Source organism: Somniosus microcephalus, chromosome 27 (assembly GCF_052327205.1).
Source record: "Somniosus microcephalus isolate GS21.2 chromosome 27, FLI_Smic_1.0, whole genome shotgun sequence".
NCBI classification, from domain to species: domain Eukaryota; kingdom Metazoa; phylum Chordata; class Chondrichthyes; order Squaliformes; family Somniosidae; genus Somniosus; species Somniosus microcephalus.
In genome coordinates this window covers 36,575,061-36,597,037 of record NC_141013.1, presented here as the reverse complement: position 1 = coordinate 36,597,037, position 21,977 = coordinate 36,575,061, and the positions used below count along the sequence as shown (strand labels likewise).

Sequence of the window (21,977 nt, the reverse complement as noted above, 5' to 3'; positions counted from 1 at the left end):
AAGCCCAGCTGGTCTTTGTCCATGATCTGAGACATAGAGATCCTTATCCTGGCATGTTGCTGTGGGACCGTGCTGGTTACAGGCCAGAGTTTCCCCATATGGAAGGATAGAAAATTGGCTGAACAGTTGCTGGGGCCCATTATGCCTGTTAGTGAATGGTTTCAGAGTGATATTGGCCAAAGCTGGGAAATGGCTAAGAGAAACGTAAGGAATCTATTAAGATAACCATGGCAGCTCTATCTTTTTAATCCCAATTCCATGCCTTTTCTCCATCTCCCTTAATACTCATACTGCCCAAATATCTCTCCCATTTACTCCATCTCCCTTAATACTCATACTGCCCAAATATCCCAACCGTGGCTAACAAGGGAAATTAGGGATAGCATGAGATCCAAGAAGAGGACATATAAATTGGCCAGAAAAAGCAGCAAACCTGAGGATTGGGAGCAGTTTAGGATTCAGCAAAGGTGGACAAAGGGGTTAATTAAGAGGGGGAAAATAGAATGAGAGTAAGCTTGCAGGGAACATAAAAACTGATTGTAAGAGCTTCTATAGATATGCGAAGAGAAAAAGATTGGTGAAGTCAAGCGTAATGGGGAACAAAGAAATGGTAGACCAATTAAATACATACTTTGGTTCTGTCTTCACAAAGGAGGACACAAATAACCTCCCAGAGATGTCGGGGAACATAGGGTCTAATGAGAGGGAGGAATTGAATGAAATCAGTATTTGTAGGGAAATGGTGTTAGGGAAATTGACGGCATTGAAGGCCGATAAATCCCCAGGGCCTGATAATCTACATCCTAGGGTACTTAAGGAAGTGGCCCTAGGAATAGTAGATGCATTGCTGGTCAACTTCCAAAATTCTATAGACTCTGGAATAGTTCCCATGGATTAGAGGGTAACTAATGTAACCCCACTATTTAAAAAAGGGGGTAGAGAGAAAACGGGGAATTATAGACCGGTAAGCCTGACATCGGTAGTGGGGAAAATGCTAGAGTCCATTATAAAAGATGTAATAGCAGAGCACTTGGAAAACAGTGACAGGATCGGACAAAGTCAACATGGATTTACAAAAGGTAAATCATGCTTGACTAATCTACTGGAATTTTTTGAGGATGTAACTGGTAGAATAGATAAGGGAGAACCAGTAGATGTGGTGTATTTGGACTTTCAGAAGGCTTTCGATAAGGTCCCGCATAAGAGATTGGCATTCAAAGTTAAAGCACATGGGATTGGGGGTAAGGTACTGACTTGGATAGAGAACTGGTTGGCAGACAGGAAGCAAAGAGTTGGAATAAACAGGTCTTTTTCCGAGTGGCAGGCAGTGACTAGTTTGGTGCCGCAGGGATCGGTGCTGGGACCCCAGCTATTCACAATATATATTAATGATCTAGACAAGGGAACTAGATGTAATACCTCCAAGTTTGCAGATGACACAAAGCTGGGTGGGCGTATGCTGTGAGGAGGATGCAGAGAAACTCCAGTATGATTTGGACAGGTTGGGTGATTGGGCAGATGCAGTATAACGTGGATAAATGCAAAGTTATCCACTTTGGTGGCAGAAACAAGAAGGCAGATTATTATCTGAACGGCAATAGATTGAGAAAAGGGGAAGTGCAACGAGACCTGGGTGTCCTTGTGCACCAGTCGCTGAAGGCAAGTCCTCCATTTAGATTGTAATCCCATCTGCCGTCCTTGTATCCAAAATGTATTAAGTCACACCTTGTTACATTAAATTGCATCTGGCACTGTTCCGCCCACTCACTGAACCTTTCGAAATTTTCTGCTCTCGTCGTCTCGATTCACTATGCCTCCTACTCTAGTGTGAACGAAAAGTCTTATTCTCACCAAAAAGCACAAGAAGAAGAAATCATAATGGAAAATAAAATAAAAAATTTTAATGACCATTTAATACCTGGATTTGGCTGTAAGTACTCGGTGGTTTTAGACAGAAGCTCTGCCACGGCTTTGCTTGTAGCATCTATTTTCTTAAATAAGAAAAAAATTGAAGTTCTTGTGAAAATGAAATAAGGAATATACACAATAGTTAATACCTTTGTATAAAGCTGCTTCATAGTCTAACTAAACATAACGAGTATAGGTACTATTAGTGCTCCAAAAGCACTTTATTAGAGTTACCATCTCTCCACGAACCTTAGATAAGGCAAGATCTACAGACCAACATTTTTCTAGATAACTCATAGGGGGGAGAAATTGGGTGAGTAGTGCCACCTGTTAGCGCCTAAAGAGGCAGTCAGTGGCTGTAGCGCCACTGGCTGCGTCTCCCGCGATATTCAGTAGGGGCGCTAATGGTGGCGTTAGGCATTTGCGCTGCGCCGCCACCGATGACGTCATCGTTGTGCGCAGCGCCCCATTCGCGATATTTGGTAGCGACCGCCGCAGTTGCGCCGCTCGCTACCCGCGCCCGGTTCACGGGGCCTTACTGTGCCAGCAGCGGCGCAAGTTAAGGTGGAGGTGCGGGGCGGCCGCCTGCCAGCACCTCCGTCCCCGGCCTCCTAACCGCAACCCCCCCCCCCCCGCGGCATTGCCGGCTGTTTCCCGAGAGCCCGGCACTTCTCCTTGGTGCCGGGCTCATTTGCCGGCACTCGCGATCGGGGATCGCGCTGTTGCAGGCACCTCCCCCTTAACAGTGGGAGGAAGGCCTGCAGTACCACAGCGTGCCGTGCCGCAGCATGTGGCGCTGCGGCACGTTGCGCTGCGATAATCAGTTTCAGCGCCCTAAGAGGGACGCGGAGCGCCTTGAGCCTCGCCCAGTGTCCCTCGAGCGGCACTGAAACTGAATTTCTGGCGATCGGAATTACTCCGATCGCTGCACTAAATCCTGCGCTCAGGCAACTTCTGCGCCCCAATCCAATTTCTAGGCCATAGAGTCATAATGGCACAAAAGCAGGCCATTCGGCCCATCAAGTCCGTGCCGGCTCTCTGTAGAGCAATCCAGTCAGTCCTATTCCCTCGCTCTATCCCCGTAGCCCTGCAAGTTTATTTCCCTCAAGTGCCTATCCAGTCTCCCCTTGAAAACATTGAGTGTCTCCGCTTCCACCACTTCCGTCGGCAGCGAGTTCCAGGTCCTCACCACTCGCTGCGTAAAAAAGTTTTTCCTCACACCCCCCCTGTATCTCTTGCCCAAAACCTTAAATCTGTCTTCATTTGGAACTCAGAGCAGCTTCCTTCACAACACATGTAAGATCACTCCCTTCATAAATCAGCTTCAGCTCTGTCAATCAGAGAAGGATTAATATACACTATTTTAAATGTTGAGTTTCTTCATTGTTATTTAGTCAAAGCAAGCAACAAAACTGAGAACAAGGAATATGATTTGTTTTGTAGAAAACAACGTGTAAACAAGGGAGTAAATTCAAAGCTTTAAATCTGTGCTACATATATTTCTTCTTAGGCAGTCCCTCGGAACCGAGGATGGCTTGCTTCCACATTAAAAATGAACTCCCAGGTGACTGATAAGTCCAGTGCAGGTCCTACGGTCTCTGTCACAGGTGGGGCAGACGGTGGTTGAAGGGGCAGGTGGGTGGGGTGCTTGGGTTGACGTGCGCTCCTTGCGCTGCCTGCGCTTGCTCCTGGCGAAGAGACTCGAGGTGTTCGGCGCCTTCCCGGATGCTTCTCCTCCACTTTGTGCGGTCTTGGGCCAGGGATTCCCAGGTGTCGGTGGGGATGTTGCACTTTTTCAAGGAGGCTTTGAGGATGTCCTTGAAGAGTTTCCTCTGCCCACCTGGGGCTCTCTTGCTGTGTCGGAGCTCCGAGTAGAGTGCTTGCTTTGGGAGTCTCGTATCAGGCATGCGGACAATGTGACCCATCCATCGGAGCTGATCGAGCGTGGTCAAAGCTTTGATGCTGGGGATGTTATGCAGAGAACATAAAAACTGACTGTAAAAGCTTTTATAGATATGTGAAGAGAAAAAGATTGGTGAAGTCAAGCGTAGGTCCCTTGCAGTCAGAATCGGGGGAATTTATAATGGGGAACAAAGAAATGGCAGACCAACTAAATACATATTTTGGTTCTGTCTTCACAAAGGAGGACACAAATAACCTCCCAGAGATGCCGGGGAACATAGGGTCTGATGAAAGGGTGGAACTGAAAGAAATCAGTATTTGTAGGGAAATGGTGTTAGGAAAATTGATGGGACTGAAGGCCGATAAATCCCCAGGGCCTGATAATCTACATCCCCGGGTACTTAAGGAAGTGGCCCTAGAAATAGTAGATGCATTGCTGGTCATCTTCCAGAACTCGATAGACTCTGGAACGGTACCCATGGATTGGCGGGTAGCTAATGTTACCCCACTATTCAAAAAAGGTGGTAGAGAAAAGGCGGGGAATTATAGACCGGTAAGCTTGACATCGGTAGTGGGGAAAATGCTAGAGTCCATTATAAAAGATGTAATAGCAGAGCACTTGGAAAGCAATGACTGGATCGGACAAAGTCAACATGGATTTACAAAAGGTAAATCATGCTTGACTAATCTACTGGAATTTTTTGAGGATGTAACTGGTAAAATAGATAAGGGAGAACCAGTGGATGTGGTGTATTTGGACTTTCAGAAGGCTTTCGATAAGGTCCCGCATAAGAGATTAGCGTGCAAAATTAAGGCACATGGGATTGGGGGCAAGGTATTGACTTGGATAGAGAACTGGTTGGCGGACAGAAAGTAAAGAGTTGGAATAAACGGGTCGTTTTCCGAGTGGCAGGCAGTGACTAGTGGGGTACCGCAAGGATCGGTCCTAGGACCCCAGCTGTTCACAATATATATTAATGATCTGGACGAGGGAATTGGATGTAATATCTCCAAATTTGCAGACGACACAAAGCTGGGGGGGAGGGTATGCTGTGAGGAGAATGTCGTGAAACTCCAGCACGATTTGGACAGGTTTTGTGATTGGGCAGAAACATGTCAAATGCACTATAATGTGGATAAATGTGAGGTTATCCACTTTGGTGTCAAAAACAGGAAGGCAGATTATTATTTGAATTGTAATAGATTGGGAGAAGGGCAAGTGCAAAGAGACCTGGGTGTTCTTGTACACCAGTCGCTGAAGGTAAGCATGCAGGTGCAGCAGGCGGTTAAGAAGGCAAATGGTATGTTGGCCTTCGTAGCAAGAGGGTTCGAGTACAAGAACAAGGATGTCTTGCTGCAGTTGTACAGGGCCTTGGTGAGACCGCACCTTGAGTATTGTGTGCAGTTTTGGTTGCCTTACCTGAGGAAGGACGTTCTTGCCATGGAAGGAGTGCAGCAAAGATTCACCAGGCTGATACCTGGGATGGCAGGAATGACGTATGAGGAGAGATTGTGTCGATTGGGCTTATACTCACTGGAGTTTAGAAGATTGAGAGGGGATCTCATCGAAACCTATAAAATTCTGTCAGGCCTGGACAGACTAGATACAGGAAGGATGTTTCTGATGGCCGGGGAGTCCAGAACCAGGGGTCATAGTCTAAGGATAAGGGGTAAGCCATTTAGGACTGAAATGAGGAGGAATTTCTTCACCCAGAGTGGTGAACCTGTGGAATTCTCTGCCACAGAGGGCGGTGGAGGCCAGTTCATTAAATATATTCAAGAAAGAGTTGGATATATTTCTTAAGGCTAAAGGGATCAAGGGATATGGGGAGAAGGCAGGGACCGGGTACTGAATTTGGATGATCAGCCATGATCTCATTGAATGGCGGAGCAGGCTCGAAGGGCCGAATGGCCTACTCCTGCTCCTATCTTCTATGTATCTATGTTGGCCTGAGTGAGAACACGGACGTTGGTGCGCCTATCCTGCCAATGGATTTGCAGGATCTTGCGGAGGCAGCGTTGGTGGTACCTCTCCAGTGCTTTGAGGTGCCTGCTGTACATGGTCCATGTCTCTGAGGCATACAGCAGGGCGGGAATCACTGCTGCTCTGTAGACCATGAGCTTGGTGCTGGGTTTGAGGTCCTGGTCTTCAAACACTCTCTTCCTCAGGCGACCAAATGCTGCACTGGCACACTGAAGGCAGTGTTGGACTTAGTCATCGACATCTGCCCTTACATATATTTAATATTCTATAAAAACCCAGATAAATACAGCTGAGAAAATAATACCTGGGGAAGTATGCACAGATAAATCTGCAGAGTGCAAGAATCGTGAAATATTGAAGAGGAGGCATCCCTGGATAGCAAGTTGTGTAATGAATGCAGACACGGTCGATCTCCCAGCTTCCACACTCTAAACTTTAAATCATACAAAACTGCTGCCCGTATCCTAACTCGCACCAAGTCCCGTTCATCCATCACCCTTGTGCTCGCTGACCTATATTAGCTCCCGGTCTAGTAACACCTCGAATTTAAAATTCTCATCCTTGTGTTCAAATCCCTCCATGGTTGCGTCCCTCCCTATCTCTAATGTCCTCCAGCCCTACAACCCTCAAAGATCTCTGCGTTCCTCCAATTCTGGCCTCCTGTGCAACCCCAATTTCCTTCACCCTGCCATTGGCAGAGGTGCCTTCAGCTGTCTGGGCCTGAAGCTCTGGAATTCCCTCCCAAATAATCTTCGTCTCTCCGCCCCATCTCCTTTAAGAGGCTCCTTAAAACGTACCTCTTTGACCAAGCTTTTGGTCACCTGCCCTAATACATCCTCATGTGGGTCGGTGTCAAACTTTGTTTGATAACGCTCCTGTAATGCGCATTGGGATGTTTTACTACGTTAAAGGCGCTATATAAATACAAGTTGTTGCTGATGTAAGACTGTAACATCCGAAACCAGTACAGAGGGCAGCCAGAGTGGGGACACGTGTAGCCTTTTCTTGGAAGCTATTGGAAAATCTCAGTTACAGCTGGTACTTTCCTCAAAGTGTTCGAATCAATGTTGTTCTCTATTTGGAGGATTTCCTCTCGGCTTTGTCCCTATGCAAGGACGAATAACCTTTACAGTGAAGGCAGAGGGGGCTCCGTCTGCACTTGCCCTCTGAATTCCAAAGTTAAGACCGGCAATTTGTGCCAATTGTTGGGCAGCATCGCTCATCCTCTCAAATCTACTTCTCGTGCAAGGGCTTGCAAGCCTTTAAACAGCGGTCGAGCACTGATACGATCAGTAAATAGAAAAACGTTTCTGTAAAATTATACAATAATGGACGGTCAGCACAAGAGAAGCTTTCCTAAAATTTGGACAAACTTTTGATACACAGTCTAGAAAGTGCAAGATTATAACTGATGCCAGTAACAAGAGAGAGAAAAAGGCCTCAAGGTGAACCTATGAAGAGGCTCTCATATTGATGGAAGTATTGCATGGGTACTATCTGAAAATATTATAATTGTAGAAAAAGGTCCTAATTTTCCTGGTTGCATGCACAGTTTAAACATTTTATTCCATGTATAACCTGATATTTAATCATTTTGAGAAAGAATTCCTATGGAATTTAGGTCTCAAAAAAGAAACACAACACAACGGACAGTAAAGTAAACCAGGTTACAGGTACCATCTCAAAAGCCCAAATAAATCCGCTACACAACATCTAACAGTGAATATACTCGTTTTTTTTTAAAGGAACACTCTAAAATAAGGCTGCCATCTTATCATGGTTTCTGAGGCTGCAGAAAAAAAACGTGGTCACCCAGTCCACAGCTGGGAGTTCCAGCAAGTCTTTTTTCTGCCTTTCTGATAATACTTTATTTGGATAATTTGCAGACTAAAAATGTTTGAATCAACTGATAGAACAGGTACACAAAAAGATTTCATGGATTCGCTACTTTATTCCCAACTTCTATTACTGAACAATGAGCAATATAAATTTAAACCACACAAAATGCATTTGGACATGTACTACTGCATTTAGATTGCCATCTTTTCTAGGCAACATTTGTAAATTTTGAAGAGCCAGTTAAGTGGCTTAGATCTTGATGCACATAAGCAGGATGTGGGTTTTTTGCGGATATCATGCGCAGTGAATTCCCAGTCTGTGAGTCACTGCGGTAAACAAGTGAACGTACATTAAGTACTTAAGGGAGGGAAGGGGAAAATTGGTCCATCATTCTGGACTGCATTCGAATATCTCCTCGCAGCAGGGTAGAAATCTGCTAACAACCTCCAATTCTTTCCTCCTGAGCATCCCCGATTTTCATTGCTCCACCACTGGCAGCCATGCCTTCAGCTGCCTAGGCCCTAAGTTCTGGAGTTTCCTCCCTAAAGCTCTCCGCCTCTCTCTCCTCTAGACTTGACTATTCCAATGGACTGTTGGCTGGCCTCCCATGTCCTATCCTACACCAAGGCCCCAAGCTCTGGAATTCCCTCCCTAAAGCTCTCCGTCTCCCTCTCTTCCTTTAAGATGCTCCTTAAAACCTACTTCTTTGACCAAGCTTTTGGTCACCTGACCTAATATCTCATGTGGCTCGGTGTCAAATTTTGTTTGAGAACGCTCCTGTGAAGCACCTTGGGACGTTTTACTACGTTAAAGGCGCTATGTAAATATAAGTTGTTGTTGCCTGTTTGTTCCTTCAGTTGGGGAATGAATTGTGTTGCAAGGTTTGGGGAAAATATCTTTAAAAATAGGATAATAATTCAGCCCCTCCCACCCCCCCCAATCAAGTAAATAAATTGTTTGAGAAGATAAAATTTTACCTGCTCTTTAAAAGTAAGAATCAGGTATTTACATTTTACTGGGATGATTTATAAATTAGACAGCAGGTGGCACTCTCTGTTTTCGAATAAGCTTGTTTGAGTCAGAATACTGGAACAGGACTGTGGTGTTTAGTATGATACTGAATTTTAGAACATGGCAGTGCAGAAACAGGCCAACATCCTGGTGCTGGTGTTTCTCTCCATATGAGCCACCTTGTCTAATCCAAATTCCTAATCATTCCCCATACCCTTTATTATTCCTTGTTTTCAAATTACTATCTACTTCTCTTTTAAAGAATTTACGGACTGTGTTTCAGCCACAGTTTGTGCTAGGTATTTCCGCACTCCAACCACGGTCTATGTAAAGAGACACTTGGCTTTTTTCGAAGCGCCCCTTCAATTCTTTCTGCGATTATCTTAAGTTTGCTCCCTCTTGTTCCCATCTCATCGGCCAGTGGAAAGAATCCATCACTATTTACCTTGCCGTAAACCTTCGTAATCTTGAAGTCCTCTCATCAGGTCACCTTCTCAGCTGTAGTTTATCACAGAAATCACAGAAACCCCACAGTGCAGATAGAGGCCATTTCGGCCCATCGAGCCTGCACCGACACATATCCCACCCAATCCCCGTAACCACTACACCAACACATATCCCACCCTATCCCTGTAACCACTACACCAACACATATCCCACCCTATCCCTGTAACCCCACGTATTTAATCCCCTAACACTAAGGGTCAATTTATCATAGCCAATCAACCTAACCCGCACATCTTTGGACTGTGGGAGGAAACCGGAGCACCCGGAGGAAAGTCCTAACTTTTCAAGGCTTTCTTCATAAATGAAACCCATGTTTTACATACAAGGCTATAGTCAAGGAACGTCAAATACTTTCTTTCGTATACAACATTTGAAATATATTTGCTGTGTTTAACCGCCACTGCGCCCACCTGATGAATATTTTTGCGCCTATTGCTGTAAATCTTACACAGCAGCGCCTTCACTTACCCGTTCCATTTCTACAAAGTCTTCATCTAGTTTTGTTCCTTCAGCTCCACCCATTTTCTCACTAACAAACTGCAAAACAAAAATGTTAAAAATGTCAAAAAGCCAGCTGTACACACATGTACTGTACATGAAAATGCAAATAAAATTAACAGCTAATTAACACTTTTAATTTTTAAAAACTGCTACCAATTTATGGTACGCAGACTCCTTAGGAGTAGCATGTGGATACACTGCATGTGACCATGTGGATATAGGAGGAGAAACCATACGTACAAGAAAGAATGGAGGACATGCCATCAATGAGTGAGGTCTCGGTCAGGCTTGTGCTGTCAATACATCCATCAAGGATGAGATCATGGGGGAGGGATGTCTTGTTTGTTTGTAAGAAGTCACACAACACCAGGTTATAGTCCAACAGTTTTGTTTGAAATCACAAGCTTTCGGAGCGCTGCTCCTTCGTCAGGTGAAGTGGACGAAGGAGCAGCGCTCCGAAAGCTTGTGATTTCAAATAAAACTGTTGGACTATAACCTGGTGTTGTGTGACTTCTTACATTTGTCCACCCCAGTCCAACATCGGCATCTCCACACCTTGTTTGTTTGTGAGGGTGGATCTAGCAGATTTTGTAATGTAATGAAGAGAAAGCAGGAAAACACTGTTAGAGAAGGCAGGATTTTAGGACACATGGGAGAAGCAGAGTGGAGCGATGAGAACGTTGCAGTAAGTGGACCCAGAGGAGTAAGGCAGAACAGGCACGTGAAGGGAGAGGAGTTTAAACAGCTTGCAATGCTGTTTTTGGCATGTGCTGCTGTAAGTGAGATGGAGAATGCCCATTCTTGTTGGAGCAGAGGGGGTTTAGGGGCCTATGGGCGACGATCCTGGGATCGTGGCAGGACAGGAGTTCAGTGGGGGAGTAGTGACAGATGGAGAGGGCGATTGACACTAGCAGTGTAGCACGAAGGAGCATGCGAGGTCATTGCCAGGAGAGAAAAGGATAAGGGAGCAAGTAGGGTCGACAGAGGAACAGGAGAACTCAAGTCTGAGGCAACAGCCAAAATCGGAACTCTATACAGTTACAGAATTACATATGACCTCGGGGTTGCTAGTCCAGTACCTCGGACACCAAGCTGCCGTAACAAGCATCTGCAAACACAGACTCAGCTTTTACATACATGCCAACAACACCTTCAACTCCCACGTCTGCTGCTGTATTAACCTGCTTGGCCAGCATCAAGCCATGGATGAGCTGAAATTTCCTTCGGCCTAATGTCGGGAAAATCAAAGCCTTCCTTTCCAGTTCCCACCAGCATCCTCTGGCTTCAACCCCAGTAACCTCACTGTCAGTGCACTCAAATTGAACCAAATGGTTAGCAACCTCAACATTCTGCTCAGCCCCGAGCCGACATTCCCACCTGACATTAGATCATTTGCCAAGACTGCATTCTTCTGTGTCCAGAGCATCACCCACTTGTACCCTGCCTTATTCCATCTCCTGATGAAACCTTAATCCATACTTCCATCACCTCTGAAACAGATGTCTCCAATGCTCTGTTCACCAGCCTCCCTTCTTGCATTTTCCCAAACACCAGTTAATCCAAAATTGTGTGGCCCGAGTCCTGTCTCACTCAAAGTTCTATTCATCAAACACAGTTGCCCTCTCCAAGCTCCACTGTGGCCCAGTCCATTAACTTCAAAATTCTCATATTCAAATCCCTTTACAGTCACACAGTCCCTCTCTGAACAATATCTAACCATATATCCAGACCCTCGCTCCTCCAGACTACTGTTTCCTCACTCTCTTCACTCCCCCATTGATGGCTGTGCCTTCAGTGAATACATCTCCGCTCCTTGGAACGTTCTCCCTAAATCATTGTCTTGCTGCCCCTTTCACCTCCTTAAACAGCCTCGTACAAATCCTATTTCTTTGACCATGTTGCTGATCTGCCCCTGCTAAAACCTTCCCGTCTCTTAGTCAGTATCCTTTCCCTCTTGTAATGTGTTTTCAGAAACTCTTCTACGTAAGTGGCACTACAGGTAGACTATCCTTTATCCGAACTTCCGAAAACCGAAAACCTCTAAAAACCGAAAGTTTTTTCGTTCAGCGTAAGTCGTGCGCACGACATGACCAGAGTGGCGCAGGACTTACGCTGAGCAGGGCAGACGGTCACAGAGTTCCCTCCTGGGTAGGAGATTGCAGGCCGAGCCGGGCAGTGTGAAGGAGGTATACCGGGAGAGTGAACCCAACAATACAGCGGCCCGTCCGATAGCTGCAGCGGCCCGTCCGATATTCTTTTCTCTCCCCCCACCCCCGACCCGACCCGTCCGATATTCTTTTCTCCCCCCCCCCCACCCCCGACCCGTCCGATATTCTTTTCTCCCCGACCTGACCCGAACCGCGGCCCGTCCGATATTCTTTTCTCCCCCCGATGACCCCCCCCCCCGACCTGAACCGCGGCCCGTCCGATATTCTTTTCTCCCCCCCCCACCCGACCCCCGACCTGATTTGCGAGCCAGCTTAGTAGGAGTCAGCCGATATCTGGCTTTCCAGAGAAGCAGGAAGGGGAATGAGACACGGAACAGTCGCAAGAGGTAACCTGAACTTTTAAAATTTATATTAAATACAAATTTTCCAGTCTTATAATAATACCTTCTGAAATCCGAAAAATTCCGAAAACTGAAACTCAGCTGGTCCCAAGGCTTTCGGATAAGGGATAGTGTACCTGTATAAAAGTTGTTGCTGTTTATCTCTGCTCTGTTCTCATTGAGTGTCACTGCATTTTTCAGCCAACACTTGTAAACCATTTATACTAACCAGTTCAAGCCAAAGAAGTTTCAACTTTGCATCAGCTCAAACTGCGTAATGTAATGTCGGTGCAAGATTGTCAAGTGCACATAAGGCCACTTCCAGGAAGTAGGCACACGGTGCATGGGTTTGACACCATACTCAGTATAACTGTAGTCTGGTGCAATGTCAGACTTGAAAAGTTGCCAGAATGCTCCACTGGGAACTTTTTAAACTTGACATTTCATTCTAACAGAGAGCTGATGGTCCTGACAGCTCTTCCCTAAGGTTCAAATCTCATTTGGAAGATGAGGAGGACAGAACTGTTGCCCCTGGCCCGAGAGAGACTGAAACTGATGGTGTAACCTGGGGCTGCCAATCCTGTGCTGCACTCTAAAGGTATCTAAAGTAAAAAAGACCCACTTAACATCCAAACAAGATTATGTTTCCCACATTAACAAAAATACAGTCACTGCTGCTGTTTAACATTGTGGCTCAGTCAAATTAAAGTTGAAGTATATATGATCATTTGAACAGGAAACAAATTAATGGATATGATTGAGACAGAAGTTGTGTATAGGAGGCTGGGCGCTACATTAAATCCACATGTGGATTACAAATCGTTACTTTTGACAGCTGGGTACCAATTGGAATAGTTGGGAATTTTGAAGCTTCTGAGAAATCCACACAGGTAGAGTTCCAGTTTGCCTGATATGGAAAACTCACTCTCTTCTCATATGAACACCCTAAGGGCAGAGAACTTAGGAGCAGGTTGGTAACTGTCAAGACTGAAGAGCCCCAGTTGTATGTAATAGTAGTGCTTAAATTTAACCAGCTAAAACTGCAGTACTGAGCACTGCTAAGTTTCCAGCTAGGGCCATTCCTACCCATTTTGGATATTGGCTTGCGTTATTTGGAGGAGAGTGGGATGCATCACATCCAAAATGACAAGTCAACCCCTCCAGGTCCTTTTAAGAGGCTGGGCTGACTGGTCAAGCATCAACAGTGCCCTGGAGTATTGCAGACCTGCCTGCTTTAGGTCTCAGATTATTTTTGTGTGCCTTACAGGTAGGTGTTGACTTGGTTCCAATTTTCCATCGTTGGCATGTCATCTTAGAGCCACTGGTCCCTAAAGAGGTCCCATTTAGCTCTCCCCATGGAGGAGATTCTTCATTAGACGGCTGTCAAACATGAGTCTGACCCGTCATTACCAAGAACACCTCAGAAGTTCCTGGTGAGCAGCAGAACTCGCAATCAAATGTACAAGTACATTGTAGCAATCGCCCTGACTGCAGCATGGCACACACTGTACCAGTTGGGAGGTGCAGGCTTGAGCAGCAACTGCTTCCCTCTCTGTAACATAATCATGCTAGGCACCGAGTCTGGACATGAGCGAGTACATCAGCTGCAGGTAATGCACGTCAGCAGCTGTCATTCCAAGACGCAGGATTGCTGTCTCAGCTACAAGACCGACACCTGCCTTCAGAGTGCTCGAAGATCCAAACCGGCAAAGCTTGGATATGCCAACTATCCTAATGTTCTAGGTAACCATGTCCAGTGTTTCCATTTCTGGGTTATTAGACACAAATGGCTTAATCCAGATCCTCAGGCTTTGGCAAAGGGACATGTGATGTAATAAAACTCACTACGCACTTGGTTCGAGTATAAAGCAAGGCTTTAATCAACTTGTTTCAAAACATGGAGGTCGAGTTGCACTTCACTAGTTCCTGTCTTACAAAATGTCCCTGAACAAGCTGGGCCCACGCCCGAGTATTTATATTCCTTGGACGGCGCCACCAGCTGGCCATCCAGTGTTATTTCATGAGTCATTTCTTCATGATGATGAGATTTATAACAACATGTCGACTGTGAAGATACTGAGCAGGTCAGGAAACTCCTTCCCTTAACCGTTTCTCGTTTGTGCCACAAATCTACCTCACAGTTTGGTCTTAGACCTTGCACATGGCGAAGGTGAGTTTTTTGGTCTTAGACCTTGTACATGGCGAAGGTGAGTTTTTTGGTCTTAGACCTTGCACATGGCGAAGGTGAGTTTTTTGGTCTTAGACCTTGCACATGGCGAAGGTGAGTTTTTTGGTTGCATGCCTAAGGGATCTTAACAATGAAGGAGAATTGTTTGGATACATCTTATACACCATGAGCTTAACTTGCATTGGCATTTCGCTGTCAATAGAGAAAGATGAGTAAAACCAAAGAGATCTACATCCCTTCTTAGTGAAGTTCGAAAGATTGCATCTAATCAAAGTCGGCACCCAGCAGAACCCCCAAGTACTAATACGCTTCAACAATTGGGGACAGACACCCCTTGTATATTCCAATTTATACCTTTGCAATCCTCTCTTGACCCATACAAAGCCATGATAGCACATTATTCAATGTCTTGGCCATTGTTCAAGTTATCAAGTGAAGCACACTGAACCCTACAAAAGTCCACCAATGACACAGCATCATCTGTAGAAAGGATCGCCGTTGTTCTTTCAGAAATGCCTTTAACAGATACTCCGATGCCATCCAATGATGTCACAGATGAAGACATCGATTAGGACAGGTGACAATGGAACAAATTTAATGTATTCCTCTCCTGAGAGGAGTATGGCATCACAACTAGCCCAAAGCAGCACTTGATTCAAAACAAACTGACAATCTGAGTTCCTCGCATTATTTTAAAATTACAGCATTCCTATGATGTACAGTTGCCTCGGGCTGCACAGATGCTGAAGCTAGTCTAATGCTCATCATCTGCTGAGAGCACACTAGTACAAAACATCAGCGTCTTCCTTTTCAACCACAAATCAAAGGATTGACTGTTGGAGTATTTGGTTTGGTTTTTGTTATAGAAGAGCAATCACATAATATTCGGAATTATCCGCCTTAGGCTGAGATTTATGTATAAACACAGACTGTAATTGGTTTATGCGGCGTCCACAATGAAGAATGCCATTATGTTGGGTGCAGATTTCAGCCAAGCCCAAAACAGCACTTTCATGGAAGAAATATTTGTGCTTCAGCACTTTAATCTAATTTGAATGGAGTAGGTCTTGGCACTTCTTTGTTTTCCAAATGCTGATGAAACGTACAGTTGCGGTTACTTAAACCAGCATACTACAGGAAGTTACCTGGATTAATACCACATTCCTTGTCATTTTTCCAATTATTTTTTTCTCCCTCTAGTTAGAAGGTAAATTCAGCACCCCGACGTTCCCAGTTGTGAGCCTCCCTCGAAGGGAATGCAGATTGGAGAATCTACACTGCAGTGTTGCACATTTATTTTCCCTTATGCTCCCTTTGAGTGAGGCACCCTGCTGGGAGCTGAGTCACTGAATTTATCTTTAACAGATTGGCCTGGGGGGTCCAGCCATCTGATCACTTCTTGGAGGTGACTGCAAACAAAAGGTTTCCTGTCCTGTGGAAAATATGCTTGACAAGTCCCAGTTATGGACTTGCTTTGTGAAGAACTATATATTCCATAGAATTTGCAGCACAGAAACAGGCCATTCATCCCAACTGGTCCACATGAGCCTCCTCCCACACCCTACTTCATCTGACCCTATCCACATATCCTTCTATTCCTTTCTCCCTCATGTACTTCTCTAGCTTCCCCTTGAATGCATCAATGCTAATTGCCTCAGCCACTCCCTGTGGTAGCGAGTTCCACATTCTCACCACTCTCTGGGTAAAGTAGTCTCTCCTGAATTATTTATTGGATTTATTAGTGACTATCTTATATTTATCGCCCCTAATTTTGGATTCCCCACAAGTGGAAACATCTTCTCTACATCTACCCTATCAAACCTTTCATAATTTTAAAGATCTCGATTAGGTCACCCCTCGGCCTTCACTTTTCTAGAGAAAAGAGCCCCCGCCTGTTCAGTCTATATCCTGATAGGAATAACCTCTCAGTTCTGGTATCATGCTTGTAAATCTTGCTTGCAGCTTCTCCAGTGTCTCTATAGCCTTTTTGTAATAGGTAAACCAGAGCTGTACACAGCCACGGTTCTATATTAATCTTTGCCCTCTCAATCCAGACATCATAATCATCTGGTACTTTACAGACAAACTGAGCTCTTTATTGGTCAGGGTGAACATTTATTCAGTGCAGTAAGCTTGATCAAGAGGCTTATAGGGATGAGAAACTAGTCTGATTCTTCAAAAAGGATAAAGGCAAAGCACAGCATTTGTGCTTTAGAAAAGGGTGGGACTTTTCTGTACCAGACAGTTTTATTATTTCTGTTATCGGTTAATGTTCATTCTTCTGTATGTGATCTGGGTTCCTGAGGGGGGTATTATTTTTAAAGATTATTTTTGCCCCCTCAAAGATTTCTGTAATCTTCTGGGTTTTTTTTTTTTTTTTTTAAGGAGAATTGATTTTATATATTAGAGAGAGAAAGAAATGAGGAAAAGCAGGCTTCCCAACTTCAACATTCCAGTGAAGGCAGTCAGGTACGGGAGGAGTTCTTGTTTTTCTGATAGTAGAGTAAATGGTCCAAGTTGTTTGCCATGGGTTTCCTCAGTGTTACTCGGTGCTATTTAGGCACGTGGCTGAAATGGCAAATATTAAATCTTGCTGCAAAATCAAAATTGTGAAGTTGAAGCAGGGATGGGAGAGGGAATTAAAATATGGTTTGGGGAGCTTGTGGGGATAGACTTAGCAAAGTGAGCGTCGCAAGCATTTTTTGGCCAGTTACATTTTTATGATTCAGGCCTGTTGATGCAGAGGTGCACGTGATGGGAATGCAGGTAGTGAGTCGAGGAGGCTGACCTCTGCCCGCAAATTTCCAAAATGCATTCCCCTTGTACGTAGCTCAGTGCAGGAGCACCAAATTGTGAAATTTACCCCAAAGCACAGCTCAGATGGTGAGGTCTAAGGGATACTATTTGGCACATTTGCTCTTTTTCTCAATAGTTGAACTAACCCTAACTCTTCAAGCAAATACATGGGGGTAGCTGTCAGATACATTGGCCCCGATATTAACGCCCACCGCACCTCTTCCCCCCCCCCGCCCCCCACGATGGGCAGGAGGAGGTCGGAGTGGGTGGGGGATTAAAGATTTAAATATGGGGAATGCCCTCGCCGCCATTTTTACAGTCCCCAAGAGTCCCCGGCTGCATCCAGGTTGTAAAATTTGTCCGGCTGCCGGGCAGGAAACAGAACAAAAAATGATGAGATCTTGCCGTTAAATCCACCACCAGCGCACCGTGGCTGCAGTGTGTACCATCTACAAGATGCACTGCAGCAACTCGCCAAGGCTTCTTCGGCAGCACCTCCCAAACCCGCGACCTCTTCCACCTAGAAGGACAAGGGCAGCAGGCGCATGGGAACACCACCACCTCCAAGTTCCCCTCCAAGTCACACACCATCCTGACTTGGAAGTATATCGCCGTTCCTTCATTGTCGCTGGGTCAAAATCCTGGAACTCCCTCCCTAACAGCACTGTGGGAGTACCTTCAGCACACGGACTGCAGCGGTTCAAGGCGGCGGCTCATCACCACCTTCTCAAGGGCAATTAGGGTGGGCAATAAATGCTGATCTTGCCAGTGATGCCCACATCACATGAGCGAATAAAAAAATAATTCTGCAGCACTTGCGCGTCCCTGGCCGTAAATATTGGGGCCATTGAAAGGACTGGGAAAATTGATGAGAAATTAGAAATGAAGGTGGTATCTGGACTTAATAATATACTAGTATGGATATAGAAAAGCAATCGATGGTGGAGATAGCACGTCGCCAGGAATCTCCCATGGATAGAGACAGAGGACGCACCAATGGACTTTGGATAGTTTTAAAAACACAAATAAAAATCAGTACCATAGACAAATTGATGCACTATCAACAACACCAAAGACTACGAGTTGAACTTATACGAAGTAGGCTTTTATTGACTAAGAACTGGAGCATGCCTCTGCTAGTGGATCCATCCTAAGAGCTCCCGGGGGAAGGGTGGTGAGTCACCTTTATACCCGGGCTTAGGGGTGGAGCCAGGGGCGGAGACATGCCCGGACCTGTACAGAGTTAACAGTGGTTTACCACATTCACCCCTCGTTTAAAAAAGAGTCCGGCGGGGTGAAGTGTTTCAAAAGTTCGTATACGAAAGTCTCTCCGGGGGTCTTGTCTGCCGTAATGATCTTCGTGGTGCCGGTTGCGGCGGTTCTTTGCCCGCGGCCGCTTTTTGCGTGGGACGGAGCACTGGCGTGTCGTCCTCTCAGGGTAGGGATGGCACCGGCATGTCGTCAGTTCGTGGTAGACACCCCGGTGGTGCGTCGTGGGTAGTGGTGGTGGGTGGAGGTAGTGGATGGTGATCGATGGTGTTTCGGGTGGTACCTGAGGGTGCGAGGTCTCGAATTGAGACTGTGTCCTCCCGCCCGTCAGGATACGCCACGTAGGCGTACTGTGGGTTGGCGTGGAGGAGGTGAACCTTTTCGACCAGGGGGTCCGTCTTATGGCTCCTCGCGTGTTTCCTGAGCAGGACGGGTCCTGGAGACGTCAGCCATGGCGGTAGTGATGTCCCCGAGGTGGATTGCCTGGGGAAGACGAACATCTTCTCGTGAGGGGTGGCGTTTGTGGCAGTACAGAGCAGTGATCGTATGGAGTGGAGCGCATCGGGGAGGACATCTTGCCAGCGGGAGATTGGGAGGCCCTTGGATTTTAGGGCGAGCATGGCGGTCTTCCACACCGTTGCGTTCTCCCTCTCTACCTGTCCGTTACCCCGGGGGTTGTAGCTGGTAGTCCTGCTCGTGGCTATGCCCTTCTCGAGCAGGTACTGGCGCAGCTCGTCGCTCATGAACGACGAGCCCCTGTCGCTGTGGATGTAATTGGGGAAGCCAAATATGGCGAACAGGTCGTTGAGGCACCTGATGACTGTGGCGCTGGTCATGTCCGGGCAGGGGATGGCGAAGGGGAAACGGGAGTACTCGTCAATAATATTGAGGAAGTACGTGTTGCGGTCAGAGGAGGGAAGGGGCCCCTTGAAATCGACGCTGAGACGTTCGAAGGGGCGGGTGGCTTTAATCAGGTGTGCCCTGTCTGGCCTATAAAAATGCGGTTTGCATTCGGCGCAGACCTGGCAGTTCCTGGTCATGGTCCTGACCTCCTTGATGGAGTAAGGCAGGTTGCGAGCTTTAATAAAATGGAAGAACCTGGTGACCCCCGGGTGGCAGAGATCATTGTGGAGGGTCCGTAGCCTATCGACTTGTGCGTTGGCACATGTCCCATGGGATAGGGTGTCTGGGGGCTCATTAAGTTTCCCGGGCCGGTATAAGATATCGTAGTTGTAGGTGGATAACTCGATCCTCCACCGCAATATCTTATCATTTTTGATTTTCCCCCTTTGTCTGTTGTTAAACATAAATGCTACTGACCGTTGGTCAGTGAGCAGGGTGAAACGTTTACCGGCCAGGTAATGCCTCCAGTGCCGTACAGCCTCCACTATCGCCTGGGCCTCCTTCTCGACTGAGGAGTGTTGAATTTCGGGGCCCTGGAGGGTCCGTGAAAAGAAGGCCACGGGTCTCGCCGCCTGGTTAAGGGTTGCGGCTAGGGCGAAGTCGGATGCATCGCTCTCCACTTGGAAAGGGATGGACTCATCCACTGTGTGCATTGTGGCCTTCGCAATGTCCTCTTTTATGAGGGTGAAGGCCGCACGGGCCTCTGCCGTCAGGGGGAAGGAGGTTGACTTGATGAGGGGCCGGGCTTTGTCCGCATAGTTGGGCACCCACTGGGCGTAGTAAGAGAAGAACCCTAGGCATCTCTTCAGGGCTTTTAGGCAGTGGGGGAGGGGTAGTTCCAGGAGGGGGCGCATTCGGTCGGGGTCAGGGCCGATGACTCCGTTTTCCACCACGCAGCCAAGAATAGCGAGGCGCGTGGTGCGGAACATACATTTTTCTCTGTTGTATGTCAGATTCAGCCGTTGGGCCGTACGGAGGAATTTTTCTAGGTTGGCGTCGTGGTTGATATACCTATCAATTCATCCAATGAAAAGCGACAAGTTAAGAAAGTAACTATAGGTTTTTATTGGCTAAATAACAGAGCCCACCCTCGTGGGTGATCGGATCCAACAAGGAGGAATACCAGCCAGTCGACCACCTTTATACCTGGGCAGGTAGGTGGAGCCGTGGGCGGAGTCAGCAGTGGTCAGCCCAGGTATAACAGCGTGACAAGAGGCGACCTCGTATAGTGATACAACAGTGTGAACAGTGATAACCATAGAGTAACGATATAACAGTGATAACTATAGTGTAACGATAGTGAACGACAAAAGTGGTTTACCACATTCACCCCTTGTTTAGATTTGAGTCCGGCGGGGTGATGTGTACTACCAGTTCTGGTATGTCAGTCTGTCCGGGGGCCTCGTAAGCCTTTCCGATCGTCGCAGCGGCGGTGTTGCATTCTCCGGTGGTGATGCTGGTGTCTGCGTGGTCGGCGAGGGCTCGTGGGGTTCCGGCATGCCGTCTACCTGAGCTGGAATCGGGGGGGGGGGGGGGTGAAGGTGGTGTCTCCGGAATGCCCGAGGGTGCGAGGTCTCGCAAGGAGACTGTGTCCTCCCGCCCGTCTGGGTATGCCACATAGGCGTACTGAGGGTTGGCGTGCAGGAGGTTCACCCTCTCGACCAGGGGGTCCGTTTTATGGGCCCTCACGTGCTTTCGCAGCAGGACGGGCCCCGGAGAGGTCAGCCAGGTTGGTAGTGTGGTTCCCGTAGTCGACTTCCTGGGGAAAACAAACATTCGTTCATGGGGGGTGGCGTTAATGGCAGTGCAAAGTAGTGACCGGATGGAATGCAGCGCTGCCGGGAGGACTTCCTGCCAGCGGGAGGTTGGGAGGCCCTTAGACTTAAAGGCTAAGAGGATGGCCTTCCATACCGTCGCGTTCTCTCTTTCCACCTGGCCGTTCCCTCGAGGGTTGTAGCTGGTGGTCCTGCTTGCAGCAATACCTCTTGCTAGTAGGAACTGGCGGAGTTCTTCGCTCATGAAGGAGGAGCCCCGGTCACTATGTATATAGTTTGGGAACCCGAACAAGGCGAAGAGGTCGTTCAGGCATTTAATGACCGTGGTACTGGTCATGTCTGGGCAGGGGAAGGCGAAGGGGAAACGGGAGTACTCATCAACAATGTTGAGGAAGTACACATTACGGTCAGAGGACGGGAGGGGCCCCTTAAAATCGATGCTCAAGCGCTCGAAGGGGCAGGTGGCCTTGATCAGGCTTGCTCTGTCCGGCCTAAAGAAATGCGGTTTGCACTCGGCACAGGTCTGGCAGTTCCTGGTCATGGTCCTGACCTCCTCGATGGAGTAGGGCAGGTTGCGGGCCTTAATGAAGTGGTAAAGTCTGGTGACTCCGGGGTGGCAGAGGTCGTTGTGGAGGGTCTGGAGTCTATCAATTTGCGCGTTGGCGCATGTAATTCGTGATAGAGCATCAGGGGGTTCGTTCAGCTTACCTGGCCGGTACAAGATATCATAATCATAGGTGGAGAGTTCGATTCTCCACCTCAAGATCTTGTCGTTCTTGATTTTACCCCTCAGCTTGTTATTAAACATAAAAGCGACCGAACGCTGGTCGGTGAGGAGGGTAAATC

The 21,977-nt window shown here is 47.0% G+C and overlaps 1 protein-coding gene across 5 annotated transcripts in view; it reads right to left on the bottom strand.

Moving 5' to 3' along the window:
• Nucleotides 1-21,977, bottom strand: part of sh3gl3a (SH3-domain GRB2-like 3a) — a 156,987-nt gene that overhangs the window by 20,739 nt on the left and 114,271 nt on the right. For all 5 annotated transcript variants that reach the window (XM_085968849.1, XM_085968853.1, XM_085968852.1 and 2 more), the window contains exons 2-3: nucleotides 9,620-9,688; nucleotides 1,919-1,991 (exon numbers count right to left, since the gene is read on the bottom strand). In XM_085968849.1, the coding sequence (XP_085824975.1) occupies nucleotides 1,919-1,991; nucleotides 9,620-9,688 (142 nt within the window). The remainder of the gene's footprint in view (nucleotides 1-1,918; nucleotides 1,992-9,619; nucleotides 9,689-21,977) is intronic.